At 41.0% G+C, this 20372-nt stretch overlaps 1 protein-coding gene across 2 annotated transcripts in view; it reads left to right on the top strand.

Annotated features, from left to right (window-relative positions):
• Positions 1-18810, top strand: part of SNORC (secondary ossification center associated regulator of chondrocyte maturation) — a 31407-nt gene extending 12597 nt beyond the window's left edge. The window contains exons 2-3 of one of the 2 annotated variants that reach the window (XM_063440962.1): positions 15360-15530; positions 18373-18810. In XM_063440962.1, the coding sequence (XP_063297032.1) occupies positions 15360-15530; positions 18373-18482 (281 nt within the window). In that variant the 3' untranslated portion in view covers positions 18483-18810. Of the gene's footprint in view, positions 1-15356; positions 15531-18372 lie in introns of both variants that reach the window. The other variant, XM_063440961.1, reaches the window with a different exon arrangement.
• Positions 18811-20372: the final 1562 nt, after the last annotated feature.

Raw genomic sequence — 20372 nt, 5'->3', positions numbered from 1 at the left:
AGGTGGCTGTGTTCTACAAAGCTTTTTAATAGGTCCTGCTATTTAAGATAAGTGGGTAGTTATTCGGTAAATTGGTCACATGTTTATTTTTGGTCAGATGTATCCAACCTTTATCATCGTGGTACACAATTGTCATACAGTTGCTAAAGATCATGATAAACAGCCAGTGATAATTTGATTTCAAAAAAATTGCACAAAGCTTATACTGTTCTATCTAGTTGTCAAACTTGAATTCGTTAACTTGTGAAATTTAGGCAATGTGTCAAGAACATTGAAGAATTTGTTAGACATAAAAACTGCCAAAATGACAAATTTATTAAAAGGTGCTGTTTTATTAGACACAAAGCATGCTCTGTGTAAAAGTTGGTCTAGGCAGAGTTTGCAAGGCAATGCTTAACTTGGATGGTTGTTTGAGTCAATTTACATCCCGAGGAGGGTACTTTTCTAGACTAGCACTCTGATAAAAACGCTGCCCAAATTTCAATATTTCAGCTATTTCTCGGCTTTGGTGGCCAGCATCTGAAACCTTTAATGTTTTATTGTTTGTTTTTTGGCAATCTTTATTTTCAGTTTTAGCAAAACCAAAATTGACAGAATTGATCAACAAAGATACAAGTTGCAGTGTGAATTGTTCTTGAATGAACAAACCAGTAATGGCACAGAGTGTTTGAAACCCCGAACCCCTAGTGTATTGTCTTATTATACAAGTTATCAAAAGCTCATTGGTAGAAGCTAAACCATCACACCTGTGGACATACTTTAAATAAACCTGGACTGTACTTTACATTAGTCATTGAATTTTTTTTAGCAAAAACATAGTAAGTGAGAGGAAAAATGTAGGGGGTAAGGGCTGAGAGAGGGAGAGGGTGGGAAGTGGAGAAAGGCGAAAGCAGGGGTAATGAAAGATGGGGAAAGTGGGGGTAGGGAAATTCACTCCGCAACTCCAGGTAGATGCTGCCCCTCTGTAACGTTCAATGATAATGAGGAACTGTCTTGTTCACAATCTTAGCACAACCCGATAACAAACTAAAACTGAACTGTGGGTGATTTTAATATGATGACTGATTTTAATATGTCCTAGTCTTGATCCCTAACTCATACAACTACAACAGGTAGTTTTGATACATTTTTTGGATTTCTACACAAAACATAGTTTGTTAGACATTTGAAAACACAGCCCCCCTACGTCTTAGCTGTTCTTTTCCCAACCCGCACCATTCCTACTCTTGCTACAACCTCTTCTTGCTCACTCGTGATTGTGTGCCTGTTTCTCAGCCATACACTTAAAGGACCACTATAGTGCCAGGAAAACATACTAGTTTTCCTGGCACTATAGTGCCCTGAGATGCCCCCACCCTCAGGGTCCCCCTCCCGCCCGGCTCTGGAAAGGGGAAAAGGGGTAAAACTTACCTTTTTCCAGCGCTGGGCGGGGAGCTCTCTGCCTCCGATCCTCCTCCGTTCCGCCCCATCGGCTGAATGCGCTTTCCTATGGACGCTTGCGTGCTCTCACTGTGATTTTCACAGTGAAAATCACGCAAGCGCCTCTAGCGGCTGTCAGTGAGACAGCCACTAGAGGATTTGGGGGAAGGCTTAACCCATTTATAAACATAGCAGTTTCTCTGAAACTGCTATGTTTATAAAAAAAAATGGGTTAACCCTAGCTGGACCTGGCACCCAGACCACTTCATTAAGCTGAAGTGGTCTGGGTGCCTATAGTGGTCCTTTAATTACTGGTTTGATCGTGCTGATGTAAGTGCTGCACTGAGCATTGAAACTTAATGATCCATTTCTGCATGGTAAAAATATTAGCGAGATAATTAATACAGACATATTTAGGGCTATCACAAAACCGTCATCAGAGACCTGCTAATTGGTCCGGACACTCAGCACAAGAAAATTAATTTCACAAAACACCAACTACAATCTACCCTGTTTGACCTAGAACAACTAGACAAACATTCGTCTCTTTAATTCCTGCTTGGAGAACTTATAAAAACTTGAATAGAGTTGTGCTCTCTTATCATTAATTACAAACTGAGTTGACAAAGCAGCACTATGATGGCTGGAATCTAAATGGTATGAGTGCTCAAAGGACAGTGCCATAACTTCCAACCCTGCGCCAATTTCAATTACTCAAAATATTTCCAGAACCACCACTCTTCTGACCAAGCGCTAAGTGATCCAACCTACATGAGTTAAAATGATACAGTTCTGTAGGCCATAGACATAGCTAAACTTGTTTATGTTGACTCAGCCAAAAGAAGTACACAATACCATTCAATTTTTAAAGAATTATTAAGCCTATTACTAAATTCGCAGTCAGACCCTTGCTTCAAGACTTAATAAATTGTTCCAGGCTTTTTTGGATGTCTCCTACTTTATGATGATATGCAACACACTAAGGTTTCATTGATTCCTGAACTAGGGAAGCCATCTGACAACCCTCTAACTCAGTGCTCCTCAACCCTCTCCTCAAGGCACACCTAACGGTCTAGGATTTAGGGCTTAGCCTGCCCTAAACTGGGTGTGCCCAAGGAGTTTAAAAAAAACTAAAGCCTTAGACTCTAAGTTGTTTTTTTTTTGTTTGTTTTTTTTCAAACACCTTATATACACCCAGGTAATCCCTCAATCCTGGACTGTTAGGTGGGCCTTGAGGAGAGTGTTGAGGAGCACTGCTCTAATGATAAACTTCTAGTCCTAGTCAATATTGATTACAAGATGTTCACCAAAATACTTACAACCCAACTTTTTCTATTACCTCACCTTATCCACCCTGACCGAATTGAATTTATCCCACAAGAGCAGACTAAGGATAACGCCACAGATGCCTAAATCAACATTGTGCTGCCCAAATGAAAAACATTGTCTCCTTATTTTCTGCCTTGCAATAGTCATTTGATAGGTTGATCTGCACCTTAGCTAACTTCACATAAATTTACACTGACCAACCACAACATTAAATCCACTTCCAGGTGAAGTGAATAACAGTGATTCTATTGTTTTAATGGCACCTGTCAAGTGGTGGGATATATTGCATAAATGTCTAATTTCGTATGCATCCCTCGGTTAAGCTGACATCTCAAATCCCTAATCTATTTGCAAATGGTAGTCTTGAAACCTACATCTTTACTACTTGAACTCCAGCAACTCTTTTCCTGTAGGAATGTATAGTCTTAAAACCTACATGAAAATACCTGAGCAGGTTCCATGTGCCTGTAAAGATATCTTACATTACATACAGCAACGTCAGAGAACCCATGTGCTTTCAATCACCATGTTGCATGCACTTACACCCAGTGGATCTGTCCCACAAATAATTATAATTCCCTACTAACATTCACGCCTATTTCCCATATATGTATTATTGGCTATTGGCAAGAAGGCATTGGAGAAGAACTCCCATATGAAGACTGGCAAGTTATTGTGGGTATCTGTTAATCTCTCCTCTTGTGTTACTCATAAAGAACAGGGTTACACACACCCATTATACAAAGCTATCAATTAGACTCGTGCATTCAGTTTCAAATGAATTGTGATTCGTCTGAAATTCTGACCTTCGAAACGCTGTCTGGACAAATCATAAAACACACAATGGCTCAGGACGCACATAAGTCCCGTCCCCCCCCCCCCCGATGCACTCCCTATAATTGCACCCACAGGGATCACAGATAGTACCGCGGGTCACGCTTGTCCAGCTGATGTGTACCTGATAGTCGCCCGATGCCAGACCTTGATCAACTCAGGCCCGTAATATAGGTCCGACGGGCCACCTTACCTCATGAGGTATCTGTCGTGTAAGGGTGGAAGTCAAATTCATCACTATAGCCCCCCCCTATCATACAAAAGGTGCCAATGGGAGTGCTGTGTCAGCACTTTGGGTAGTCGATAGGACATGAGCGGCAAAACGTTTACATAGTTGCACTGCTAGACCCTCAGAGGTCCTACAATCCAGTTGCTGCGCATTCAATGTTTCCTGACTACTCTCGGTCAAGGGAGTTGAATTTAGACCATAGTAATTCCCTTGCCAAACCACGGCGGGTAGGACAATAGCCACCCAAGGGAAGGACAGGGCATGACTCTAGGCAGCCATGTCGGTAATCCAGAGGGTCTCCACGCGAAGACTAGCCACGCGAAGACTAGCCACGCTTCTGCACCACCATATATAGCAACGTAGGACCTCCCATATATAGAAGCGGATAATCTTTTGGAATGCACACTCTTAGTGCCTACTTGTATTCTCCCAGGGCTAGACTGTGAACATTCATGTACTGTCCTTAGTGTTGGGATATCGCACTAATTTTCCTTGCAACCGTTGTTTTGAATCTTTGCTTATTCACTTTTCTGTACAACATAAAATGAAAAATAAAGATTGTCAAAAAAAAATAAAAATAAAACACAATGGGCAAACCATTTCCTTTAGTGATTCGGCGTTCCATCCGTAGTATCAAAGAAGGACCACTGATGGAAAAACAGATGATTTATGGCTAGGGGGAAGCCACTAACGGAGGTTGGTTTTATTCACAGACAATGTGAGAAGAAATAGCAGGGCAGCATAAAGATCTATATTGGTAGATTTTAAAAATATATATATATATATATATATATTTTTTTTTTTTTACTGCAACTACTCCCCCCCCACCCCCAGCTTTAATGGTTACTACTTTTCACTTGTAAAACAAATTGCACAAAAATGGACTATCCGTGTACTGTAAAATGTAAACGTGTTTTGAATATTGCAAACCTAAGAGAGTTTGTGTTATTCAACTTGATGGCTGTTTTATAAAAATGTATCTAAAGTTTAATAAATTATATAAAAGGGAAAAATTACACATGCCTTTAGAAAATGTCAGCATTGGTTCGTAAAGGATGGAACATGTCAGGTTAAAACATACAAAAAAAAAAAAGGAGGTCTCTCCTGGGATTCATTTCCAAATTAGGGCTAAGCCCTATATAGTGTAACCAGAAAAAAAGGTGAGAGAACGACTTCAGTCCCTAAATATGTTGAGTCAGGAACTGAAGTAAGGACATTTCCATAATCATCAAATTAATTATTGCTGGACAGGAGAACCAAGTAGTAACTATTAATGAAAAGCTCAGTGATACATGTGAAATTGAAATTAAAATAAGATAGCACTTAAATGCACCTCTAGAATTGTGGATAATTCCTTTTAGTGCTAAGAAAAGTGGTCTATTAGCTAAATCACTGATATGGGAGAGAGTGATAGGTAGGAATGGGAAAATACAAATCAAAAATTACTAGAGAGTGTTCTAAGACTTTTCTAACCCCCAACTCAATAAAAGAATTATCCAATATGTCAGGTTAACTATATTGTGTTACGTAAAAATGGGGGGATTTGCAGGAGTTATAATTTACTTAGGTTTATTCTAACGTTGTATTTGGTTGCATAGGCAAAGTTTATACACTAACTGAAACAAGTTTTAGAAACAGCTTTGCATATAGTTTTGAAAGTAGACTGTAGATGGAGTACAGAAAATTTGAATTGAACATTCTGAGCTTGATCAAAAGTGGTGGGAACAGATTTGAGAAGTCACTCTCTGTTCTGCTTAACCTAATTGTGTTTCATCTGAATGGGATGTAATTTCATTGAATAAAGAGGATACATCAGGGGACTGGGCTGGTTATTGGAATATGAGACTTGGCATTGATAAAATTGCACATTTTAGTACTAAATCTAAAATTAAATTTACAATGGGAGAAAGGGATATCATTAAAGCAGGAGTACCTGAGGATGCAAGATTAGAACTGGGAATGATGTATAGAATGGTTTTTGCCTTGGTGTATAATATAAAACATTGCTTCACAATATAAACAGTTCAGGTATGGGTGTTATAGAGCTAGTCTGTTTAATTCAGCTGACTCCTTAAAACTGAAATGTTCCATAATGAATAATAATTGATTCCTCTAACAGCCTAGACCCAAAAGAACTCATAATTACGAGAGGAGTGGAACAGAGTTTCCCATGATCACCCATCCTTTTTAATTTAGCGTTAGACCAAATTATTAGATATATGTATTCTTCTGAGGATATAAAATGAATTTAACTAGGCTCCCACACTATTAAACTTATGGGCTTGTTCTACTCTGTCTCTTGGACCCTGTAACATCCTTCCCTAACACAATAGCTCTTCTTGATCGATATAGCCTGATAATGGGATTTCTAATTAACTTATTCAAGTCGATAGCACTAAGGTTAGACCCAGGCCCACCAATAAGCCTAAGGAAAACCAAACACGTTATTGAAGTGGAAATCAATCAATAAATTGATTATTTTGTGTATCTGCCCCATGCCAAATTAAGAAACAATGCGTGCACGCTCCCTGAAGTAATTCACACCGGACACAAGTTTCAGGTTAATGAAAAACTTGAGGAATGTTTATTAGAAGGGGGTGGCATGCCCCTTATAAAGCAAAATTACATCATAGCATTGTCAGAGATAACATGAAATAATACATCAATAATTGGTTAGGGGTTAAGTGGTTGATTTATTGCTCGTCCTACCGGGTGTGATGTCACTGGCATCTTGCGGGTCTCCCCCAGATTCCAGCGCCATCTTGTTAGTGAGGGTGTTATTCGATGACTAAGGGAAACTCCCTGGCCCTAGCGGCCATTTTAAGTAAATCATATAAAACGATAAATGCTGATTGAGAACTATATAAAGTAAATACCGTATATACTCGAGTATAAGCCATTTTTTGGGCTGAAAAACCCCAACTCGGCTTATACTCGAGTCAGAGTCTGTATTATGGCAATTTACATTGCCATAATACAGACTGGGGGGAGAGGGGTGCTGGCAGAGCTGTACTTACCTTTCCTGCAGCTCCTGTCAGCTCTCTCCTCCTCCGCGCCGTCCGTTCAGCACCTCGGTCAGCTCCCAGTGTAAATCTCGCGAGAGCCGCGGCTCTCGCGAGACTTACAGTGTGAGCTGATAGAAGGAGCTGCACGGACGGCGCAGAGGAGGAGAGAGCTGACAGGAGCTGCAGAACAGGTAAGTTACAGCTCTGCCAGCACCCCTCTCCCCCCACTGAACTGCCACTGGACCACCAGGGAAGGAGAGCCCCCCTCCCTGCCATGTATCAAGCAGGGAGGGGGGACGAAAAATAAATACAAATATAAATAAAATAATAATAAAAAATAATACTAATAATAATAAAAAATAAAAAAAGGGGGTATAAGGACCACTGTGGGAGGGGGGGGGGTATAAGGACCGCTATGGGAGGGAGGGGGGGGATAAGGACCACTATTGGAGGGAGGGGGTGGGATAAGGACCACTATGGGAGGGAGGGGGGGTATAAGGACCGCTATGGGAGGGAGGGGGGATAAGGACCACTATGGGAGGGAGGGGGTGGGATAAGGACCACTATGGGAGGGAGGGGGGGTATAAGGACTGCTATGGGAGGGAGGGGGGGATAAGGACCACTATTGGAGGGAGGGGGTGGGATAAGGACCACTATGGGAGGGAGGGGGGGTATAAGGACCGCTATGGGAGGGAGGGGGGGGATAAGGACCACTATGGGAGGGAGGGGGGGGGATAAGGACCACTATACCACTATGGAAGGGAGGGGGGGATAAGGACCACTATCGGAGGGAGGGAGTGGGATAAGGACCACTATGGGAGGGAGGGGGGGAGAAAAGGAACACTATGGGAGGGAGGGGGGGATAAGGAACACTATGGGAGGGAGGGGGGGATAAGGACCACTATGGGAGGGAGGGAGGGGGGGGGATAAGGACCACTATGGGAGGGAGGGGGATAAGGGCCACTATGGGAGGGAGGGGGGGGGGATAAGGACCACTAGGGGAGGGGAGGGGGAAGTAAGGACCACTAGGGGAGGGGAGGGGGAAGTAAGGACCACTAGGGGAGGGGAGGGTAAGGACCACTGGGGGAGGGGGGTGAAGGAACACGGGGGTGGGGAGGTAAGGACCACTGAGGGAGGAGGAGGGGAGGTCAGGACATATGGGGGGGGGCAAATATCCTTGCACCGGCCCTGCACACACTGCATTCATACACTGCATTCATACACACACTGCACTCATACACACACACTGCACTCATACACACACACTGCACTCATACGCACACACTGCATTCATTATACACACACTGTAAATAAATATTCAATTAATATATTTTTTTTAGGATCTAATTTTATTTAGAAATTTACCAGTAGCTGCTGCATTTCCCACCCTAGTCTTATACTCGAGTCAATAAGTTTTCCCAGTTTTTTGGGGAAAAATTAGGGGCCTCGGCTTATATTCGGGTCGGCTTATACTCGAGTATATACGGTAGACATTTTACTAGTTTAAAGAAATCAGGATAATATTTCATTTCCACAACAGTTATCATGGACAACCTCGAACTTCAAATATTTAAGGGTACTTATCCCCCCCAAAATATCCACTTTATGTCGAATTAACATGATGCCGCTTCTGGTGGAGTTGAAGGATCTTCTCTCTAGATGGGAACACCTCCCCTTGTATTTTTTAAAAAGAGCCACTGTCTTAAATTCAGTTATAGTTCCCAAACTCCTATATCCTTTACAGGCTTTACCCATACTTCTCTCATGTTCTTACAAAAATATTCTTAACCAGCTCTTCTCCAAATTTCTTTGGCAACATAAAACATCCAACTATCACAATGCATAAACTATCCCTACCCAGATTTAACTTGTGTTTATATATTCCAAATTGGAAACTTCACATTCTAGCAGCACACTATTGTCACACTCTATACTGGATAAAAGGGTCGGGACAATTCACAGTAGTACACATAGAAGCACAACTTTGTCTCTCTCTCAAATGCTGCACACCTCAGACTTCTCCCTCCCAGAGGAAGAATATGAAAATCCTTTATTAGCAACCACTATTAAAACGTGGTAATTTTTGAGACCGCTCCGAGGACTCCAATGGCAATACACCAGACTTGTTTCCTTTTTATGAAACCCTCACTTTCAGGATGGGGAAGCCCAATATCCACGCTGTTCTTGGGCAACCGCAGGTCAAACCAGTATACATGATTTCCTGGATGAAAGCAATAAATGAATTAACATGTTTCAGCAAATGAAACAAATTTCCTGACTTCAATGTACCCTATTTTGCATACCTACAGACACGTAATTTGATAGGCAGTTAGGCACTATCTTGCCACACCTCAGCTCGGAAGACTGGGACCATTCTATAGATCACCTACTCTCACAGCATACTACTTCATCTTATTCCATAAGCTCACTTTTTTCCTAAATTAGACATATCTAGGATCACACGGTGACATAACCTGGCTTGTCACGATGGATAACACCTTTATAACTCTTGAGACGCTCATAGCAACAATACTCAAGCTGCTTAAACTACTCCCATAAGTTCCTTATAAGGAAATGTATTTCAAGATCACACATCATGTGGGCTAGATGTTTGAACTGTGGGACAGACAGAGCAGACCTTTAGCACTGCTTTTGGTGATGTGTGGGAATTTAAACATTCTGGAGACAAGTCAAAAATTATGTAACGAGACTAGTGGGTAAATTATTACCTTTTTCTCCAACATTAGCAACAGTAAGGGTAAACAATGGAAGAATCAAGCCACATTTATAAATTGACCCAAATGATCCTGGTTGTGGCACGTTTGAAGTATTATAATCACTGGATCAGTCTCCCATAGCCCCCAATATTCTTGCTAAAGACAAAAATTTCCTTCCTGTTCCATATGGACTGGATAGAATCCTCATTAAACAAAAGTATATTGATGAAAACATTCGTTCTCAGTTGGCCACCTTATATCAGTTCACTTGATTGCTCTACCGAGTCCAAAATTAAATCCACTTTTGAATTTACAGATTGGTACTTAACTAGGGTTATAGCAGACCAACAACCAATAATCTCATAAAACAAACCCTTTGAAACTGGACACACCATATTTGCTTCCTCCGATGTTGTGTCAACTTTATTGCATCAAGGCTGCAGACCTCATCTACTGTGCCTTCACACACATGAATGGTCAAAGAGAGCATGCTTAGTTCAGTTTTGATTTTATGCTATGTTGTTCTAATTATTTTTATTCTTTTAACCTTCTCCAAAATCATGTCATGTAAACCAATAAGTATGTCTTCAACCTGCTCATTTATAATGTAATATTTGTGAATGACTCACTTATTATTTTTACCTGACTCATGACAATAAAATAGTTTAAAAATAGAAGCTTGTTGATTTAGTGAGAAATCTGTCAACGTATCATTAAAAGAATGTTTTTAAAACTTGGTTCACATTTGGATGTTATGTCATTTCTTTTTATGTTATTTACATCTTTTTGGTTCAACATTAGCAATATAAATACACAAAAGGTTAAAGGGACACCGTAGGCACTGTATCTGCTTCATCTCATTAACCCCTTAAGGACCAAACTTCTGGAATAAAAGGGAATCATGACATGTCACACATGTCATGTGTCCTTAAGGGGTTAAACTGGTTATAGTATCTGGAGTCCCCTGGTAAAATCATTTATTTCAGCATTAAACAGTTTTTAATGTTTTAATGCTAAACAAGAGTCCCGGCAGTCCATCCCCTCTGTGCTGCTTTGGCTAATAAGGAAGTATTAACTGGAGCAGCAATGGGTAGCTGTGATTGGCTGAGAGTGTCAGCTGACTGCTTTTAGCCTGTCAGAGATCCAACTGACGGTATGAATAGGTATGACAACAAGGAAGTGTGTAATCTCTGCCTTAGCTACACATACAGAAGGGGCCGGACTGTGGGTGGCCAGGGACTCTTATTTTGTGGTATACTGCATGAACATGTTGGAACACTGAATAGAGGGACAGTGCCAGGGCACTCCAGGCACTATAACCAATTCAAATAGATGAAATGGTTATAGTGACTACAATGTCCCTTTAAGACAGGAGGACTTGAGTATTTTTGTTACAACATTTTTACAACCGTTTTTTTACTGTGCATGTGACACCTAAACAGTACTCTGAGACCATTAATGTGTGTTGCATAGTTACATAGTTGTCTAGGTTGATATAAGACTAAAGTCCATTAAGTTCACATTCAAATCCCATTCTTTTATACTTTTAATCCAAAAACAAACAAACAAGATTTGTGCTTGTTAATGTTAGTTTTCTGATTTTAGATCTGCTGGTTTGCATTTTAGAGGTGCTGGATCTTATTAAATTATAATATTACATCACCTTTTACTAAACATATATCATTCCACAATCAAGAGCTACCGAAAAGCTGATTATTACCCCTGTTGGGCTCTGTTCATATAACATGATCCAATAGAAGGATACTAATCTACACTACTGCACTCACTTCAGCAGGACCTGTTGGCTTTCAAAATAATCTTACAGAAAGATAATGGATGAATAATTGATCATTTATTTTTTAAAACACAACAAATTCTGCAGCATTGGATATTTTAAGAGTGTAAATAATTGCGTTGCGAAAAAATTGACTAGGTAGTTGCACATTTTAGGGATCGAATCCTAATACTGGTCAGCCTCAACATTAAAACCACTGACAGGTGAAGTGAATAACGTTGGTTATTTGTTACAATGGCATCTGTCAAGCGGTGGGATATATTAGGCAGCAAGTGAACATTCAGATCTTGAATTTCAAGTGATGGAAGAAGAAAAATGGGCAAGTGCAAAGATCCGAGTGACTTTGACAAGGGCCAAATAGTGATTGCTGGTCAGAACCTCTCCAAAATGGCAAGTCTTGTGGGGTATTTCCAGTATGCTGTGGTTAGTACATGCCAAAAGTGGTGCAAGGCTCATTAATGCACCTAGGGAGTAAAGGCTAGCCCATCTGGAAAACTCAAATTGCTAAAAAAAAAAACGTAATGCTGGCCATTATAAAAGGTGTCAGGACGTACAGTGCATCGTAGTTTGCTGCGTCGCTGCAGACCGGTCACAGTACCCATGATGACACACGTCCACTGCCGAAAGTTCCTTCAATGGGGACATGACTATCAGAACAGGACTATGGAGCAATCACATTTTCTTTTAGATCAGGTGGAGAGCCGTGTGTGTGTGCGTTGTTTACCTGTGGAATAGATGGCAGCAGAATGCACAATGGGAAGAAGTCAGGCTAGCACGCACCTAACCTCACAACTTGAAGGGCTTAAAGGATCTGCTGCTAATGTCTTAATGCCAGATATCACAGGAGTCAGGACACATTCAGAGGTCTTGTGTAGCCCACGCCTCGATGCATCAGAGCTGTTTTGGCAGCACGAGGGGGATATACATAATATTATTACCATTACATTTCATCTAATTGAATTGGTTATAATGCCTGGAGTTCCCTAGCACTGTCTCTCAATTCAGTGTTAATGTCATTCATGTCATTAATGTCCCTGGCTTCCATTGGAGGTGTAACTAAGGCAGAGATTCTAAACTTCTTTGTAGCCATACTGTGATTCATACTAGCCATGGGTGATGTGACAGGCCGAATGGAGTCACACTCTCAGTTAATCACCATAACCCACTGCAGCTCAGGCTAATGCTTTCTCATTAGCCCAAACAGCATAGAGAGGGTGGGCTATTGGGGCCTCTTGTTTAGCATTAAAGCATTAAAATGGTTTAGAAGGACAGCACCAGGCGATTCCAGACACTATAACTACTACAATGAGATGCAGCAGTAATGGGCCTACAGTAACCCTTTAACTTATCAGTTGATACAAGTTTCGATATAATGCAATATTCTTTGGTTATATCTGTACAAAACAATCTATATCCAGAAGATTTCATGTGTCTTTCTGCCCTGCTATTGGAGTCATATTGCCATAGTATAATCTTTAACAGGGTTGTTTAATGTTGTATTGTACTTGCTGTTCACTAAACTCAACATCTTTGGAGCTAATTAGAAAACAGTGGACAACAAACGACACTTCAAAGACAAACATTTAAAGGAAATTATGAAAAATTACTGTCCTTCAAATTTGCTCAAACTGGAGGCCCAAGAGAAATAATACAATTCTTAGTACAAATTGAACTACTTGGGGTGGAAAATGAATTATCAGACATTTCCAAAATTCATTTTGACGGTATATATCGTATATATCGTTTTGACGTACAAATGAACCAGTTGCCACATCAAAATGCCCACTTTCTAATTCCCATAACTCATGCTATACTGTGGGGCCTAATACAACCAATCATTTATTGATATTTATTATTTATTTTAGATTTTTTTCTTTTCTGTAACACACTGGTGCAGAAAAGTATACTAAAGCTGTTTAACCCTGAGGGCCATTGCCGATTGCGTATTGTTAAAGTGATATCTAGGGGCAGTTCTATAAATGTCATTCCAGATGGAACGTCATTATCTGCCGATAGGAACATTAAACAAGGCGGCGAGAAGATGCTAGGCTGTGTCTTCTTGTGGAGGGATAAGAAAAGAAGAATAGGACATTGTCTGAGCTAGTACGCTGATTCAATTATAACAAGTAGAAGTTAAAGCTGTGATTGCTAACCAAAATAATAAAGAAAATAATAATTCATAGCAAACTACAGATATCAATTTCAGCCTTACAGGACATATTTTTCAAGATTTCAATATTACATTTTGCTCAGTAGGAATGAGCCATTATGGTCTTCCAAGGTGCTTTGGCACTCATGTTTAAATGTCTCTGTGCCAAAGGACGACAGGGTTGAAATGGAACCAGCTGATGTTGACTTTGAGCCTGTTTTGGGGCCAGTCTTTAAGATGATAAAGAGTTGAGAGGGACTCTAGTAGTGTACCCATCTGTATGGCATGAATCCAGGAAAACTGCTCTCATCTAGACAGGCATACATTATAGGAGGGAATGCGCAGACTAATTAACATACAAAATACAGTTTATTCACTCACTCACTAAAAACCAGCTTCAAGCTCACAGAATGTGATAGTTTTAAAAACACCTAATCTAGGCAAAAAATAATGGGGATTTAATTACATTATATGATCATACATTGCATAAGCCTGCCACAACGTCATTACACCCCATTGTTTTATTTTTTAGCAGGGCTTGCTCTAGCAGCCTAATACCTCCGTATGAGATTCATACATTTACTACAGTACAAAGTTAAATGGGCTCTTTTAATTAAGAATCTCTGACAACGAAGGGTACAAAACCATCTGCATGGTGTAAGCACATAAAAGGTAGGTAAGTTCTCTCAAAGATATAGGCCACAGGAGAGTGTTCCTAGTAATTTCCAGTATATAGACATTAATGTGTCAAAATGAAAGAGTTACTCCAGCCATCATAACTGCTACAGCCTGCCCATGCTCGGAGTACACAAGCTCCATTCCCGGATAATGGGTCAAACTGTTTTGCAACAGTTTGCCTTCCTACCTTTGTCCTCCGGGCACTGGGCATTCACTATGTGCATGTTTAGAATATTGGGCTTCTGCAAAACTAAGATGCGGAACCTGACACTCATGCATTGTCTGAGAGCATCAGCTGACTGCTCTCAGCCAATGAATGAACGACTGTGCATAGATATATGCTCAGAATTGACATTAGCCTATATGAAGAGTTCCGGCCTGGCTAATAATGCTGCTGGAGCCATAGGTGGAGTTATTGAAGCGCTGCACTTACGGACTCCATACATAAAATCTGTGAAATCAGTGGAATAACCCTTTAAGTTGAGCTGTCCATTGCTTTTTATATAGACAAAATTTACCAGCAGTTGAAATGTCAAATGATATCCCATGGGGATTTTTGACGTTTTGGATGGCTTAGGGGGGGGACCTGTCATGTTTGAAAGAACATAACATTTCATCTCTGCATTGTGCTGTTGGATTTGCTATTACAAGATTTTACATTATTTTATGACCAATGGTAATCTGCAGATTAATTTCAGTAGAAGTATTATTATGTTTTTTCAGATTAGGAACATTCTGTGCACAGCAAAGGAGGGAGAACATGACATGGCCCTGCAAATGCTCATTGACTAATAAGCTGGATTTCCTAAATTCTATACATGATCGTACAGAAAGAATATCATTACAATATGAGAGCTCTATCATATTTGAAAGATTTGATTCCCTAACTGGCAAAAGGCCAAATCAGTAGTTTTCAGGTACTTATAACTAATCGCCAAGTCTTCAGCAGTCTCCATTACATTATTATTATTGGTACATTTAAAACACACAATACCTGCATGAAGAATCTTGGAATATAGCAGACATTCTACCAGACTCTAACATTCGAAAATAAACTCTATGAACAAACCTTTTAAATGAGAAGGAGAATATAACCCTCTCAAAATGTGCCTTGGTTCTAAAGTTTGACAAGTACTGTAATTTATGTTTTACTCCATCTAATGTTATTGTTATTAAACAGTTCATGTGTTTCTGTATCCAGCAGGGTATCCACAAGTGGCCGCTCCCACCCTATGGCAAGAACCTGCAGAGCTTCCTTCGGGAGTGGAACCAATTGAAACCACACCATCTGTTCGGCCTTCAGATGTTACAGGGGTGCCCCCCGATACTTCAGACCCAGATCCAACACATGAGGAGCCCCTGGGTAACGATGATGGTATGCAATAGTCTCTCCTCTGCTACCTAGATCAGGCAGTCATTGCTTAAAATCATGTGCTTTTTTGTAAAAACTATAGTGAAACACATGATCTTATAAGGTTCAGAATACTTCTCACTTTAGACAATTAAACTAATTGTTAGAGTTGGGGTGGTCACGTGTCAGTCCTCACTTAAGCATTCAGTCAATTATGTGTTATAATAATTTTTTTTATTTAAATTCTTTATTTTTGTGGTGCAAATAATGAACAAACGCTCTTGCCATGCCACAACAGCGGGAGCAAGAGTTGTAATTCATACTGTATAACTGGTACATGGCATATACGTTTACTGCACACATTTGTAATTAACGTTGTAAGATAACAGGCTGGTCAAACATGTCTGGAGTACAGGGAAAAGCCTCTGAGATATCAACGTCTGTCTATACATGGTGAAGATTATAGAAGAATAAATGGCATTTCAGGCTTATCAAGCAGGAGTATGAGGAGTTGTTTAGTAGAGAGCGAGCTAAACTTATGTCTATGTAGGCAGTGAGACTTGGTGATTAGGTCAACGAACCGACCACTGTATGTAACATACATGCTTTGAAGGGTCAGGTTAGATTGGGTTAATGCTCTATAGTGTTCTGAGGCTAGGCACTTTTATCAAAGCCATGTGCGGCTTAGTGCAGTTATCAGTGAGCTTAATAGTATAAAGCTGTGCTAGCCTTTGGCTCATATACATATACATCTGGGTTGAGGGGGACAATAAAATAACATGAGGTATAAAGGCAAGTTTGGCTTAAGCATAGAAAACAATTGAACCGCTGGGTATCGGATACTTGTAGGGTGACTATACATACAGTTGTGCTCTGCCGACCAGCAAGCCTTCACCCGATGCCACTAGTGCGCTGGAGCAGGTAGTTAAATCTTCCACCCCGTCGGTCGTTCTCGCAAAACAATGTCCTCCATAGTTAGTATGCTCAGTCTCTGGTGCCTCTATTTTGGGAGATTTCACCCGACTCCGGTTTGCGGTAGGAACCCTTTGTGGTTGTGGGGTGTAGTGGTGTCCCCCTGCGCCTTCTTGTTGGTCCGTGGCAACTGCTGGGCTGTGTGCTAACAGGCATGTTTCAGCTGTGGTGTCTCCGGTCCGGGCTGTAGTGATACTCTGTTGTTGGCTGGGTGTGTGAGGAGTAGTTGTAAGCTTCTGCCCCTTGTGTCTGACGCATCCGGGCTAGCGGTGCAGTAGTGGAGCAATGGCTGCAGGCCCTTAGGTCGTTGCTGATGGCGTGCTCGTTTTAGACCTTGGTAACACTTTTGGGTTGAGGTGGGTCTGTGTGAGCCTCTCGTAGGTGGCGGCGCCGCCATTGCTTGGGCTCTGCTCGTCCGCTTTGGGTTGTTGCCCCTTTGTCGCACCTCCTGCGTGGCGCAGGCTGGTCGTTCCTGCAGTGGTGTTGTTGGGATCCGGTGCCTCGGCTGCATGTGAGGGGTTGTTCGTTGCCGCTCTGCTTTTGTGGCTAGTTTCGGTGCTGGAGGTAAGTTCCTCCTCTCCAGTCGCTCCCAGAATTTTTGGCATACTGCTTCGAACTTAGCTTGGAAGGCCGCTGCCCATTCCTCTGCTGACTGTTTCATGGCCCTGCTGTCGGCCATCTTAACTTGGCCTCTTGGGGCCGTTTGGTCGGAGGTGCTGTGACGAGTGTCCCAGAGGTGGGTGTTGCTCGTTAACTGGCGGACCGGGATGACCCCCGCCGGTCCAGAGGGGGGGGGGAAACGAGGGCCCTTTTGCACAGTGGCATCTAGTTGTGGCGGGGGAGAGCGGCCGTCTCTCCCGCGTCCGCCTGTCGACTGGGCCTCACGTGCTTGTCCGCGGTGCCGGTTGTTTAGTCGCTGAAGGGGTACCATAATGCTCCTCTCAGTGTCCCCTTTCCTTTCCTGGCCTTTGTGGCCCGATTGGTCGCTGTTTGGTTCATGAAAAGGGGTGTTTTATTTGTTTTGTTGCAGGAGCTCTTGAGCTAGTCAACCACTCGGCTCTGCGGTCAGGCCCCGCCCCCCGTGTTATAATAATTTTTATCTATTGATTTGCTATGCTTTTATTTTGATAAGTGGCTATGATCCTTTTTCTGGAATGGGAAATTATAGAATGTCTTCTCTTGGTATCTGTAAAATGTATAATATTAACATTATCTATGTCCAGATGTAAAAGTACAGATGCCAATACAAATGACTGGTAGTTTCTGAAGGGTTACTAGATTAACCCTAGAGTTTGTCTCTGCCATTAACTCGTTGGGTTATGCCCGTTTTATCCCATGTTCTCAAACCTTGACACAATGAGAGGTCATGCCGTGTTCAAAACCTAAATATATAGATACACATATTTGGGAAACAAGCTACTTTAAAGAGTTTTTTGAGTCCAACCCTTCATACTTTACCCAATTACAGTGCTACAAGACAGGATGTCAGACCCTAAAGGGCCTTCTTGCATATTGTCCTGTGAAAGGACAATACGCAAGAAGGCCCTTTAGGGTCTGACAGCCCAATTAAAGACTCAGACCCTTTTAGAGCACACTAAGCGTACTAAGAGATGTATCCCTTGGGAATGGGGCATTAAAAAAACAAAAACAAAACCCCAAATCTTGAAATGATTAGTTGTTCAATGCATCTCGAGGTATAATAAATGACGGGTGGAGGAAACTGCAGAACTAATCATGACACACATTGTTTTTATTCTAAAATAAATGTATTCTTTATTAACAATTCACTATATTTGATTTACTTTCGAACTGGGTTGTGCTGTCCCACCTGCCTCTATGAACCAGCCTCGACTGATCACAATATTTATAGACTTTGACTCTGTCTCTGTTGCAGGTTCTCTAGGTCCGGGGGCTGTAGCTGCGATTGTCCTGGCGTCTCTGCTGGGGACCTCTGTGCTCATTGCTCTGATTGTGATTACTCTTCGAAAATTCTCAGCTCCATAAACAAAAAGAAGAATCAACCTGTGTGCTGACCTTGATGGCCCATGTGCACGTGTGACAAAAGAAAACCTAAACAAGCAACTAAATTGCAGATGGACCCCCTTTGTTCCATGCCACTGCTTTCTATTCAAAGCATGCTTTGTGGGACCTTATGTTACCAAACCCAGATGTTTTTTCAGGACAAGCAACAATCCTTCAGCAATTGTTTTTCTTCAACTAATGTGCTTTAAAGTGTATTACTAAATCAGAAATATGTATGAGATGAGAAAAATAGATTTTATTGCTCCTGTTGATCAGAAATATAATAAATTTGCTGCTCTTAGACTCTAAATATTTAATCGTAAAATGTATTTGAGTGTACCATAACTCTCCTGGCTATACCAATGTCCACACCAAAATACTAATCAGGAATGTCACTACTGTACTTTCAAGTAATTGGGTTGAAATCTAGATAGGCAACAAGATGCTCGGGCTATCTGTGATCAAGAAGGTACACAATAATTCTTCAGTTGAACATCAGTGATGATGGTTTAATATAAATATTGTACTTTTTTTGTGATTTTATCAGAACCTTGAGATCTTTTTTATGGGTCACTGTCAGATCAGTAGCATTTAGGAGCTTTTGCCCCACAACAGGTCATCAAGGGTCTACATTAAAACATTAGACGATCTGAATGAAACTTCCATATGTTTAACAGAGTCTTTACCAGGCTTTTGACATCTGGTGCTATGATAAAGTGTGTTGGTTTTTGTTTGTTTTGTTTTTTTTGCTGGCTGCAGTATATAAGAACGCTATAGTCACTAGAGCAACTGCAGCTTAATGTAGTTGATCTGGTGCGTATAGTGAGCCCCTGCAGGCCTTTTAACGTGAACACTGCCTTTTTATTGTAAAGACGGTGTTTACATTGCTGCCTAGGGACACCTCTAGTGGCAGTCACTTAGACGGCCACTAGAGCTGCTTCTTAATATAGAACTACACGGTGTCAATCACTGACATTTAGCGTCTCCACCCTCTGCATGGAGATGCTGAACTTTCCCCATAGAAATGCATTGATTCAATTCATATCTATGAGGAGATGCTGATTGGCCAGGGCTGTGTTTTGTTGCGCATGCACAGTAGTCTCCCAATGTTTTCCTATGGGAAAGCATTGGATTGGCTGAGATCATCATTTGATGATCTCAGCTGCGGAGACGGAGCGAGGCGGAGCCAGCCGCAAGGAGACCAGCGCGGAATGCGAAAAAAGAAGTGAGTAAATTAAAAGGGAGGCAAGGAGGGCCGGACACCTAAACAATGATTTCAACACTTTAGTGCCAGGAATACATGTTTGTGTTCCTGACACTATAGTGTTTCTTTAAATGAATATATATTCTGGGGGGTGGGGGATTAGTATGTTCATATAGGGTGTAAAGTAGTGCAATGTTGTCAAAACATATATTTTATTTTTTATTTTATATGTTTACACCTAATCTAATCTAAACCCTCATTTAGGTAATAACAGTTTGTGACTACAGCCTGCTTTGGTAGCATATTGTATCTGTGTCTTTGATGGTAATGTGTTTTTCACGTCCTTTACCATTATTCATCTAAAGGCGTTGCTTTTTTAGTTAGGGGCCAGAGATGTAATAAAAGCTTTCGATAAAAGTACTTTAGTGAAATCTGTAATGAGCAATTTAATATTTGTTAAAAGCAGCAAACAGCAGCTATTTTAACCAGATAAAATAAAATGTGTAACATTGTTAAAGGATGGGTATGAAGAAAATAGATTATTTAATTGGAGTGAAATATCTTTTAATATCAAATCATTTTATAATCTATCCCGGACTACAGGATTACAAAAGTATTCGAGAAGTCTGGACTTTTGTTGAAGAACATAATGATTTGATACAGTCTAT

The sequence above is a fragment of the Pelobates fuscus genome, chromosome 2 (assembly GCF_036172605.1).
Source record: "Pelobates fuscus isolate aPelFus1 chromosome 2, aPelFus1.pri, whole genome shotgun sequence".
Lineage (NCBI taxonomy): Eukaryota > Metazoa > Chordata > Amphibia > Anura > Pelobatidae > Pelobates > Pelobates fuscus.
This window is presented reverse-complemented; position numbering and strand designations above follow the sequence as displayed.